Source organism: Melopsittacus undulatus, chromosome 7, assembly GCF_012275295.1.
Source record: "Melopsittacus undulatus isolate bMelUnd1 chromosome 7, bMelUnd1.mat.Z, whole genome shotgun sequence".
Lineage (NCBI taxonomy): Eukaryota > Metazoa > Chordata > Aves > Psittaciformes > Psittaculidae > Melopsittacus > Melopsittacus undulatus.
In genome coordinates this window covers 27,160,205-27,173,276 of record NC_047533.1, presented here as the reverse complement: position 1 = coordinate 27,173,276, position 13,072 = coordinate 27,160,205, and the positions used below count along the sequence as shown (strand labels likewise).

Here is a 13,072-nt window from a genome sequence, read left to right as displayed (position 1 = left end):
AGAAAGAACACAAAAAACCTTTCACTTCCATTAAGTTAAGGTTCCTAAGAAGGACACAAGGGAAACTCCAAGCTAGAAAAGAAACAGGCCAAGAATCAGAAAGCAGGCAGAGATAAAGGGTGGGGGAAGCAGAATGGGAGGAAACACAAAATTAAGGGACATTATAAAATAGTTATTCATTAAGAATGAGTGCTTGGGGGAAATAGTTTTTTCAACTCTTGACCATTTTCTCATATGAACCACAACCACAATCCTGAAAAAGATTTTGTCTCCTGCAAAAAATTACTCCACTATTTCTGGTTTTGAAGCTGATCATTATCAATGTTCACATACACTGGTAAGCTCTCTCTTCTTTCCACTGCATTACGTGGAATGCAGGACACATTGACCACAATTTTTCGATTGTGACCATCCAGCAAATTTGTTATCCACCGAGTGGTCCACCAGTCAAATCCATGTCCCTAGAATGCTGTGCAGGACAGTGTCAGATGCCTTGCACAAGTCTATGTAGATACATTGGTGGCTCTACCCCTATCCACCAATGCTGTCACCTGCCATAGAAGGCCAGCAAATTTGTCAGGCACAATTTGCCCTTAGTGAAGCCATGTTGGCTGTCACCAGTAATCTCCTTATTTTCCATGTATCTTAGCATAGTTTCCAAGAGGAAAGTGCTCCATCATCTTGCTGGGCTCTGAGGTGAGACTCACTGGCCTGTAGCTCCCCATGTTTTCATTTTAGCCCTTTTAAAAAATGGGGGTTATTTTTCCCCTTTTCCAGTCAATGGGAACTTCACCAGACTGCCACATCCTCTCAAATATGATGGATAATGGCTTGTCACATTTATCCACCAGTTCTACAGGACATGCTGATGCATCTCATCGGGTCCCATGGACTTCTGTACCTTCAAGTTCCTGAGATGATCTCAAACCTGATCTCCTACGGCAGGCAGTTGCTCATTCTCCAAGTGCCTGCCTTGGGCAGTGTGGCTAGAGCTCCTGCCAGTGAAAACCAAACACAGAAAAGCTACTGAATGCCTTGGTCTTCTCCATGTCCTGGGTGACCAGGTCTTCTGTTTCCTTACAGAGTGGGCCCACATTTTCCCTTATCTTCCTTTTATCCCCAGGGTACCTGCAGAAGTTTTTCTTGTTGCCTGGGACATCCCCAGACAGATTTAATACTGTCAGGGCTTTAGCTTCCGTAACATGATCCCCAGCTGCTCAATTTCAATTTTTAATTTTTTCTTAAAATTCCTAATGATTTCTGCTGGGTGTGAAAACTGAGAGAAAGAAAACTGATCTAATTCTTTCTCTTGTTTGCATAGAACACACAAGATAAGTAGAAAGATGCTCACTTTAAGAAGAAATGGAGAAGTAGATTGGGATGGAATCAGAATGGATAGGAGCAGAATAGAATCATAGAATGTTAGGGCTGGAAAGGACCTCAAGATCATCTAGTTCCAACCCCCCTACCATGGGCAGGGACACCTCACACTAAACCATATCACCCAAGGCTTCATCCAACCTGGTCTTGAACACTGCCAGGGATGGAGCATTCACTACCTCCCTGGGCAACCCATTCCAGTGCCTCACCACCCTCACAGTAAATAATTTCTTCCTTATATCCAATCTAAACCTCTGCTGCTTTAAGTTTTCAACCCGTTACCCCTTGTCCTATCACTACAGTCCCTAATGAAGAGTCCCTCCCCAGCATCCCTATAGGCCCCCTTCAGATAGTGGAAGGCTGCTATGAGGTCTCCACGCAGCCTTCTCTTCTCCAGGCTGAACAGCCCCAACTTCTCAGCCTGTCTTCATACAGGAGGTGCTCCAGTTCCCTGATCATCCTCGTGGCCCTCCTCTGGACTTGTTCCTAACAGTTACCATGTCCTGCTTATGTTGAGGACACCAGAACTGCACACAATACTCCAAGTGAGGTCTCACGAGAGCAGAGTAGAGGGGCAGGATCACCTCCTTTGACCTGTTGGTCACGCTCCTTTTGATGCAGCCCAGGATACGGTTGGCTTTCTGGGCTGTGAGTGCACACTGAAGCTGGCTCATGTTCATTTTCTCATTGACTAACATCCCCAAGTCTTTCTCCGCAGGACTACCATGAATTTCCTTTTTGCCCAACCTGTAGCTGTGCCTGGGATTGCTCCAACCCAGGTGTAGGACCTTGCACTTGTCATGGTTAAACTTCATGAGGATAAAAATAGGATAGAGATGTATTAGGAAAGGAGAGTCAGAATGGTTTGTAAATGCTTGAACATACTTTTGTTCACAGCCCAAAAATTAATATGGGACCCTGGAATCTTTGGTTTTCTGATCTATAGGAAAAATGGTCAGATAAAATACCTTTCCCGTTTTTTTACCTTTGTTCTCTCAGGCCAAGTTGGCATATTTAGGTCTGGAAGGTAGAAGTCTCTTACAGTTGTTCTCTTAGTACCAGTGAAGATCTGTAGTGATGGAGATCTGTAAACAAATCAAGATTGTTCCTTTAATGTTTCTTTTTGATCTATTTATGCTGTTTTCTTTTCCAAACATGCAGGAAATTGTATAGAAGCCCAAGTTAGAAGAATATAAGATTTCCAAGTCAGTTAAAAGTTGCCTTTCCAATCTCAAAGAGCCTTTCTTGTATGATGAATTACAATCTTCTGATTATGTTATCACATTCTATTTTTACCTGACATCATTGTCTGTGGGATAAATGCTGGTCTACAGGGAACTAGAGCCCATACTGAGGAGGCTATTTTTGTTAGGGCCTCCTGTAGGGCTTGCTGATTGTAGCAATTGGAAAATGCAATGCCTAAGACTGAACTGAAGAAACAAAAATATCAGCTCATAGTAAAGAAAACATGATGTTATATTATAGAATGAGATTCTTTCACTGTCACTGTTGCAGAGAACTGTAATGTTGAGCAAGGCACTGGAATAAATATTTTCTCAACTGTTGTTTGCATGCTTTCAGTTAACTGGGCTCTTAATTTGTATTGCTGCTATTTATTTGTAATTGAAATGTGCTCTTGCGGCTACAAGCAAAGGTAATAGGAGCTATTCTTTGGACATGTAAAATACCACTAGAGTCTTTACTCTCCAGGAAAAAAGACTATGACACCTGTTAAATCTGTCCTTGGGACTAAAGAAGCAGCCCTTAACGGACCTACAAAAAGTATAATTTCTCGTCACAATCTTTCTTCAGTATAGCAATGTGATATTCTTCACAATTTACAGACTCTCTTGGTGCACTGATGCTATGATGTACCAGTGAGCACTGGATATGCTTAAACATGCAGAGTGTGTTTTTCAAAAGTGACAAATAGCTCCAGTCTGCACTGACCACATGTGCAATTAGTTATTCAGATTTCCAATTTTACGTGTGGTCCTAGCATAGCAGTCATTTCTATTGCCCTATGGCAATGGACACACACACACACTCTCTCTCAGCACCTTAAGTTTTGGTAGCAGGGGATTATTGCTTTTCAACACATATATGTGCATTTTTAAGCCTGAAATACTATTTTATCATCCAAAGAAATGGAAATCTTAGACTTAGTCAACTGACACACACATTCTTGTATAAAATATGTGTTTGTAGCAGAGCTGGCCCCAGACACAGCAAAGTGACAATCCAGGTCTGGGATCTTATCAGAGAACCTAGTCAAGAGACAGGGCCAGAGACAGGACTGGTGACAAGGTTCCAACGTGACTCCAAGCCTGCTTAGGAACCAGGGCCAAAGTTAGGGCTGCAGGCCAGCTACAGGGTATATATGAAATATCTATCAGGAGCTGGAGCTGTAAGGCTGTGTCTACAGTAGTGGTCAGGCAGGGCTTGAGTGAGAGTGTTGGTGGAGGCCCCAGGTGAGGGGGTCATTCAAAGCCATTCAGGGCTTATTGGTGCACTCATTGTTCTGATTTTCACCATCTTTATAATTCTATTCTTCTGAAGACGTATAAAATGACATTACTTGTATGCTCTGGGTTACTTCACAACAGGCTGTTCTGTTGGAAGAGATTAAAAAGAACTTTCGCTCCTTTTGTAAGTGAAATGCTGCCTCCAGAAAATTAAATGGAATGTTAGCAGTGTGTTAGTTTAGGACTGATCTTTAACTTAAGCTCTGTTTTTGTTTTCCCAAGAATGTGCTTAATCAACACTTTATTGTGAATACTACTTCACTGTAAAGGATAAGTCCTTATACTATGAATTCTACTCAGTACAGCACCAAGTAAAATGTTGACACAAATATCATCATAGTCATTGACTTATTAATGGCTTAATCTGAAATTTATGGAGTGTGTTACCTTTGTGCTATCATTTACTGCAGTGCCAAATTGAGGTCATAAAAGCTAATGCTACTAAAAATTCTGTAATTATATATTTGGCAATTTTTCCTTAATTTTAAACTGTATTCTGCATGAATATGCATGTTGGTAGACATGTTATGAGGAATACACAATTATGATGAGAATACTCAATATTCATTTTTTAGTTTTGACATGTAGATTATAATTATGCTTTCCAGACTTTGTTAAGCCTCAGGTTCAGAGAACAAAGGGAGGAAGAATATGAACCAAATTCTCCTATAGGAATAGGAAAATACAAATGTAGGCATTTTAAAATAGGAAAATTGGAGTTATGTTGTGGTCAGGTGCAAAATTACTTTAATGGAGGAAGTGATTCTATACTGGCTGCTGAAAATGATGGTTTTTCATACTTGTAATTTGCATCGTGGTCAAGTTTGAAAGCTACAATTAGAAATTTTTACTGTCCTTGGAATACTCAGATACAAAGTTTGAATTACAATGAAATTTCTATGAGTAGAATTTTGAGCTTCCATGAGATTTTGTTGTTTGAACTTGCTGTTCTCACACATGGAGATATTTACTAACTTTACATTGTCAAAGTGACGGGATTTTTTTCCTCCATCTCTAAAAGCTGTTTCTCATTTCAGGTATGTACGCTTCGAGTAAAATTATTGGATTTGGGGTTTTTTTACTGTAGTTGGATATTTAATCTGGTGCATCTATTTAATTAAAAAAAAAAAAGAAAAAAACAAACCAAAACCAAACGCAGAGGTTCTTTAATCTCATCCTGTGGTCACTTTTTAACAGTTACTCTGTACAGCAGCTTTTTAGAGGTAATGGTAGATTGAACCTCACTGATTAACTCAGCCTAGATAGCTATTTTTGAAATATCAAAAATCAGATGAAAATCCCAGTTTGCACTTGCTTGAATTTTGATTAATTTGGGGTTTGTTTCTTAAGAGCCTTGATTAAGACTCACTGTTCTAGCCATCTTTCTTTCTGCTTATTTCTGCTTACCCTGAGAAGTTTTAACACACATTCTTTATTTTCTTCTCTTTTGCAGCACTGTGTGGAGGAGAGGAGAGTTTTCTTATGTGCCAGTGGAATCTGCATCCCAGGGAAAACTGCAGTGTAATGGCTATAATGACTGTGATGATTGGAGTGATGAGGTCCATTGCAGTAAGTTTCTTAAACCTTGCACTATTCCACTGAAGCACTGAATTCCTTCAGGGAAACCTAGAAGCTGTTTCTCTTGGTACAGAATGGGAGCTTTGCATAGTATTTGAGCACAACTGTATTTAGACTCTCAGTTGCCATTGGATGTGTTTACCTTTGCTCACTCTAGTCACAGCATGCTTTTTTGATCTAACAAATCTTATGCCTGATAGGAGATTCTAAGATTTCTGCAAAAAGCCATGAGAAAATTAGGGAGTATTTGGGGCTTTTTTTTTTTTTTTAGATGGATCAAAATATGTATCAGAAGAGCACTTCTGATGAGAAAGTGAAGACTGTCTATTGTATCTTTTTCCCAGTCCTTGGCATTGATTTTGGAGCAGATGCATAATCATCTGTTTAGAAAGTTATCTTGGTCTCAACCCTGGATGTGGTTTATTTAAACAAATCCCAGTATATGGTGCAGTAGAAAAGAAAAATGAAAATACATGCTTAGTACCTCAATTTCTTATTTATTTCCCTGTGGTACTGTGTATCTTTGGAGCTCCTATGCATTTTTCTGTGTTGACAAAAACATCCTTGGACTACTACCTTTGGAAAAGCTCATCAAATGTACAGTAGGAAAACAAGGAAAAGGGAAAAAAAAAGAAAAGAAAATTAAAAAAGGAAAATGTGGAACAATGACTAAATAGGGACTATAGTAGGACATGATGGTGCAAAACAGCACTGTGCACTCAGACTTTGGAAAATGTCAGACCTGGGTTGAGTTCCAGACTCTGCAGTTTAGACTGTCCCCAAAAGATTTGTTCATATTGGTGATTTAAGAGCCTGGGCATTCCAAGACTCACAAATCTGGAAGTTGCTGATAGATTTTATCTGTAATACTCCAAGGAATAAATGGTGGCTGCAATTTCCTCCCGATCTCAATATGAGTAAGTCTAGAGCTTGCTTTATCTTTAATAGCCTACAATTTATTTAATGGAGGTTGATATAATTTTGATTACATAAGAAAGATGGTATATTTTTACCTGAATTTTTCCTTTCAAGTTTTTAATGTAAGCTGAAAGAGTAAAAAGTGCCTATGAGACTATGTCTCTTGAGTTCCATTAGAAATGGGAAAAGAAAAATTTGGTAATATAACAACAAAAGTATTACAAGCATTAGAAATTTCATAAGTTAAGATTACCTCTAAAAGAAAGCCTGTGTGTTAAATGATACAGGGTTTATAGGCAGAGGATGTCTTTTATCAGTAGTTGGTGAGAGGGGGTGGAGGTCAAATAAGACCTTCTTGAATTACACAGCAGAAATAGCAAAACTGAAGGACGGCTTATTTGCCTGAAATCTTGTCTGATAAAAGATGCTGTGTTTCCATCAGCCCTTGCCCTTCTTAAATTCTTGAGTTACTCCACAGAATAGTTTAGGTTAGAAGGGACCTTTAGGAGTCCTCTAATCCATCCCCTGCAATAAACACAGGTGTCTTCAACTAGATCAGGTTGCCCAGAACAATGTCCAGCCTGGCCTTGAATGTCTCCAGGGGTGGCATATCTACCACCTCTCTGGGCAACCTGTTCCAGTATTTTACAACTCTCACTGTAGAAAACTAGGGGGTTGTACTAGATGACCTTTGAAGATCTCTTCCAGCCCTAACGTATGATTCTATGCTCTGGTTGCAGCACTCTTGGTCACTCGTGCGCCCTAGGCTGCTTTTTATAGGTGTGGGGTTGCCTGTGCTTTCTCTGGCAATGCTCAGGCGTCAGTCAGCATCTCCCGCGAGAGCTGCTGGCTCCTGGCAGGTCTCTGCTTCCCTGGTGTTTCTCTGCCTCAGGAAACCTCCCTGTGTGCCAAGATCTACCACTCCACTGTGGATCAGGCCAGCTCTGGAGCAGCTCATCTCAGTGACTGACCACAGTTAGAGGCACATTTGTACCAAAACTTCTTAAGGCATGGAAATACACCATTAAGATGCTCAGAACAGCATCTTTGCTGTTACACTGTGCTGGTTGTTTTGTTGCCAAGTAATAATCCTAAAATGTTTTTGGCACAGCAGTGTTTTATTCCTGGTTTAAATTAAACACGCTTTTAAAGGTGCATTATTTGGGATATTTGGTTTGGTTTTCATTATCTTCCCTCTTCAGAGTGCTACAGAGAAGAGACTTTTGAGCACCCTGGCAGTTCATATCCCCTTTTATGGCAAAGGGCACAGCCACGTGGGAAGGCAGCTATGTTCTTGGTCTCATTGGAATTAAGAGGTTTCTTCTTCCACTGAGGAAAAAAAAAGCACAATTACTAAACTTCCATTAATAAAAAATACATGGCAAAAGTTACTATTAACCCTAAAAATAAATTTCCTTCAGGTCCAGACAGTGTATGCAAGTTATAAGTGTATGAGTAGTTAGGGGAGTCTGTCATCCTTGGCAATGTTCAAGGCCAGGCTGGACAGGTTGTTAAGCACCTGGTCTAGTGGAAGGTGTCCCTGCCTGTGAATGGGGGTTGGAACTAGATGATCCTTTCCAACTCTAATAATTCTATAATTCCTATAGGAATCATTATAAATAACTGAAGGTTATAATGAATTCATAATTAATTTTATTAAATTATTATTTTTTTAATTCTTAAAACACTTGTCCTTCAATCAAAGTATAGGCCGTCAAATTTAATTCTTATCCTAGGTTTATTCATAAGGTATTTCAGTTCAGTTTGAAGATAGTTCAACAACTTTAGCAGTGACTGACATTTCTGTAATAATGAGAATATTCAGTACTCCACAGAATGTAGTTGCTATTCACCTTTTAATTATTAAACAGTTGGCAATATCTGAGAAAGAAAACAGAATTTTGAATTTTTAGGCTTTGTTCTATTTTGTATAAACTGAATTGTGACTGTTAGTTCTTACACACAGCTTGCCAGTGTTTAGTGGGATTCAGAGCAACACACACAGAAAAGTAGTTCTTATGAAGTCCAAACTGTATTTGCTTATAGGAAAGTTTTACCTAGTGTGGAATTAATTTTTTTTTAGATTTTGTTGTTAGCCATGAGGATGGGTGTAATATAGAACATATGAAACAAAAGCAGCAGATTTAGCTTAGAGTAAGCAACATGAATACACTGAAGAAGATAACTAGATATAAACATATGGCTCACTTCTAGACTAATTTCTGCTCCATCTGTTGCTGGGAGCTGTTTTGTCTGCATGAAACAAAGACTATGGGGTAATATAGGTGGAGAAAAATATTTGGACTCTGTTCTAGCAAACAAACTTACATAGCAATAGGCAGTTTAAGACCAAAAATTACACAGAAAGGCAAGTATTTCTGCTGCTTGAGTCTTGTAAAGGGACCACATGAGACTCTTCATGTTGGCCAGTATGGCGAGGAGAATCTTCTTGTTACAGTTACTTCCCAATGAGATTAAAAGGCTCTTACCCTTAAAAGGCCAAGATTTATTAGAACATCGAAGAAAAAAAATAACCCTCTAAGAGGAAAAAAAAGGAAAATCCTTTACAAAAGAAAACTGAAAGAATCTTGATAAGGCAGAATAGAAATGGATACGCAGGCAAAACTGCCTTTGCTGCCTGTGGCCTAGAAGGTTGGGTCTTTGGGCTTGGTTTCAGTCAACTCAGGAACTTCCTTTTTCTCAGCATATTTGGTTCTGGATTTTTTTCCCTTGGTAAATCTCTTTATCACAGTGGAGCCCTGTCCATGTGTTTATTTCCTGTTCTTTCCAGCTTTGTTTCAGTCTCTGATGTGCTTTAGGTTTACTGGTTGAACTCTTGCTCTGCCTTCTCTACTCTGTAAATGCTGTAACATAATATAGAATTGCATGCAAACCGGTAAGTTTCTCGGGGATGACAATAATGGTGCTGATAATTTGGGGGCAGAAATAGCTGCACACTGTATTTGAGTTACAATAATTCACTCTGATACATGTTAATGAGAGCAGTTGAAAATTGAGGCGGATTGAAAACTGAATGAATGGTTGGGCCTAGAGAGTAGCAGAGGCATGAACTTTACGAATTGCAATATAATATGTACAACAATCTGATATAAATTATTTAGCTTCATGCTTTGCTTGAAATCAAACAATTCAAATTAATCATTGTTTCTGTAGGAAAGGAATGTAACAAAACTGAATGGGTAACCTCAGTAAGAAGAAAGGCCGTATGTATCCTAAAAAACTTGTTTTACTCATTTGCACTCAATCTCATTGGTTTAATTGTCTCACCCCTAGTATATGCACAAGTGATCTGGCCAGAATCACTTGTCTGACAGCAAAACCCACTAGACTTTTGTGTCCTCATAATGTTTTGTTTGGCAGCAGCAGTTTACTCTTATGACAAACATTTTACAGTCCTAACAACCCTGTATCACCTGGGTTGTTGTTGATCTTTGGGTGACTGCACCTTAGGTCAATTGCAGATGACACCAAATTGGGTGGCAGTGTTAATCTGCTTGAGGGTAGGAAGGCTTCATAGAGAGATCTGGACTGATGGGCTGGATTGATGGGCTGAGGCCAATTGTGTAAAATTCCTCAAGGCTACATGCTGGGTCCCGCACTTGGGTTACAACAACCCCATGCAGTGCTACAGGCTGGGGAAAGCTGCCCCATGGGAAAGGACCTGGGGATGTCGGTCAACATCTGCTGGGCATGAGTCAGCTTGTGCCCAGGCAGCCAAGAAGGGCAACAGCATCGTGGCCTGTATCAGCAATAGCATAGCAGGAGGGTCAGGGCAGTGATCACCTGCCTGTTTTGGCACAGGTGAGGCTGCACCTCAAATCCTGTGTTCAGTTCTGGGCTCCTCACTACAAGAGAGGCATTGAGGTGCTGGAATGGATCCAGAAAAGGGGAATGGAGCTGGTGAAGGGTCTGGAGCACAAGTGTGATGAGGAACAGCTGAGGCAACTGGGGGTGTTTAGTCTGGAGAAGAGAAAGCTCAGGGGGACCTCACTGATCTCTTACAACTACCTGACAGAAGGTTCTAGTGAGGTGGGGCTGGTCTCTTCTCCTAAGGAGCAAGCCAAGACAAGAGGAAACAGCCTCAAGTTGTCCAGGGGAGGTTTAGATTGGATATTAGGAAAGATTTCTTCACCAAAAGAGTTGTCAAGAATTGGAACAGGCTGCCCAGGGAAGTGATTGTGTCACCATACCTGGGGGTATTTATAAGGCATGTGAGTGTGGTGCTTAGGGATGTGATCTAGTGGTGCACTTAGCAGTGCTAACAGTTGTACTCAATGATTTTAGGGGTCTTTTCCAACCTAAATGATTCTATTTGTATTCTTGTTGCTTTATCTTGTGTCAGGTTGTTCATCTTCTTGCTGAATGATTATTTAAATGAAATCACACTTACAGTGTTCTGTAGCAAGTAACAGATATCATTCCTTTAAATCCTGTTGTGCTCTTGCTTCTGACACCTTCATGCACACATATATTTCCTTTCCTATTTAATACTAAGGTCATTTTTTTTAATTCATCTCTAAGTTTATTCCCTCATTTTTGTTACGAAAAGACATCTGCAGTAATAGCAGAGGAGCTTGCTTTGTCTGCTGCATCAGTGTCAATTCCATAACCTGTTGGGTGCAATGCTTTGTTCATCTCCTAAGATGCAGGACGAGATGACAAGAGATGAAGCCCATTCACCTCAGTATCATTGGTCTTGAAGGCACTACTCAATCAGGTTTGGTTCATAGTTCAAGATTAAAAAAAATGTATCTAGAGGCATTCTCCTGGCTGTCCAGGTTCCTGTCAAAGCTTCCTGCAACTGCAGTCCCAAAATACAGGACTTCTTATATTTGTTTTAGATATTACTATATTGGAGAGATGTCCTTGGTTTTTAGTTATGAGATGACATATATGAGGGACAGAGTTGTCTGTCCCTGTTACAGGTGACTTTTATCTGAGCTAAATGTCTAAAATTAGCTGTATGAAAAATCAGTCAAGGGAAACAGACACTTTTGATGCGTGACTTGTCTGATTTGAAGCAGATAATTTAGATGGCCTGTGTGCTTTAGAAACCAAATGATTATAGATGTCTAACGTTACATAGGTGAATCTTACAGCTGTGCCTCCTTAGTTTTAATGTTGAAAATTATCTGCATTATGGAATGTAGAAGGTCTCTGTTTTTTAATCTTTTTCATATGTATTAATAATTCTTGCTAGAATCTCCTTTCAGGATTCTGGCATTGAGAAACCGATCACATGATACAGTCTTTTCCTAGCTCTTGACTTGTATTTTTCTCTTCTTCCCATTGATGGGCTATAATAAGTATGCAGGCAATAGTTAGGCTTTAGAAGAATCCATGGCTCTTTTTGAAAGTATATTTTAATTTACTTAGCTGTGTCACTACTTTCACAGCTGCAGCCGAAAACTGGTATTTAGGGTTTCACCACGTTTCCTTTACCATTTTGTCTGTGACTTTGTGCAATGTAGGTTGCCAGCTGAGTAACTGGAATTCAGCTCAGCCAGGAAGCTGATTCACACAGAATCTGAACAGGAAAGAAGCTGTAACAAAGATCTACAAATGCATAAATTATCAGTGCCAAAACTTGGTTCTATCAGAAGGATCCTGATGAACAAGTTTACATGTAATGTACCAAATGCAACAGGCTCGCTTACATCCTTCTGGCTTGCACTTAGATGCACACTTTCTTAATACATACACTTGCTTCCTCTTCCCTTGTGACTTCTCAATCATACTTCTCTTTCACCAAGGGTGAACAAGATGAAGACCATTTTGGTAATAAAATACAAATGAAGCTGTTTACACACATGGGGCCACTGCATGCCACACCCCAGGGTAGAACATCTTGTTTAATTAAGGTCTTATTTAATCCTTGAAGTGGCACAAAATGTACATTGAGTCTGCACATATGTCTTTAAACATACAGCTTTAAAATTTAAAATCCTTACATCTTTTAATGTAAAATCGTGAGTGTTCAGCTGAGATGATTCATGGTCAGAAGGACAACATGATGCAATAGTGAAAGTGGTGAAAACAGGGTATGCGTGAGTAGAGATCGAAGAGTTGCAGAGCACAAAGGTTTGACCAGGGGTTTATTTGTGGTTTTGTGAGTATACAATAGGAATTAGTATTTAACTGTATGAAAACTGAGCTTGTACCATCATCATCTTTTACAAATGGCAGCTGCAATGTGTCCGCCTTATTCTGATGAAATAACTAGCTACCCCATACAATATATTATTACTAATATCTTGAAGGAAATGTATGTGAAGACTTAGATTTTCATCAAGTGAATCTTATTTCCTTCAAGAAAGTTTGTATTCTTTTTGTTTACCCTGTCAGTGTGGGCAGGAGAGCTGCCATACCCTAAAGGACACTGTGCAGCTGCCTAAGAATGAATGTAAATGGGAATGAGGGTATGGATAGAAATTAAACAATAAACTTACCCAGAGGAAACAACATAGAAAAAGACAGCTTTGTTTCATTTGCATGAGGAGCAATACAGACACAGAAATTGTCAGTTACAAACTGATTGGTAAGGATAAAGATTGCCAGAGTACTTCATGCCATTGCAAACTCAAAACAAGTAATGCTTAAAATTCTGCTTCCAGCAGGCTGTTCCACTGAAAATGTTCTGTTCTGAAACT

At 39.6% G+C, this 13,072-nt stretch overlaps 1 protein-coding gene across 1 annotated transcript in view; it reads left to right on the top strand.

Moving 5' to 3' along the window:
* CORIN (corin, serine peptidase) overlaps positions 1 to 13,072 on the top strand; it is a 136,830-nt gene that overhangs the window by 68,106 nt on the left and 55,652 nt on the right. Inside the window, 3 exon segments of the mRNA XM_034064575.1 lie at positions 5,359 to 5,381; positions 5,383 to 5,412; positions 5,414 to 5,474. Of these exon segments, the coding sequence (XP_033920466.1) occupies positions 5,359 to 5,381; positions 5,383 to 5,412; positions 5,414 to 5,474 (114 nt within the window).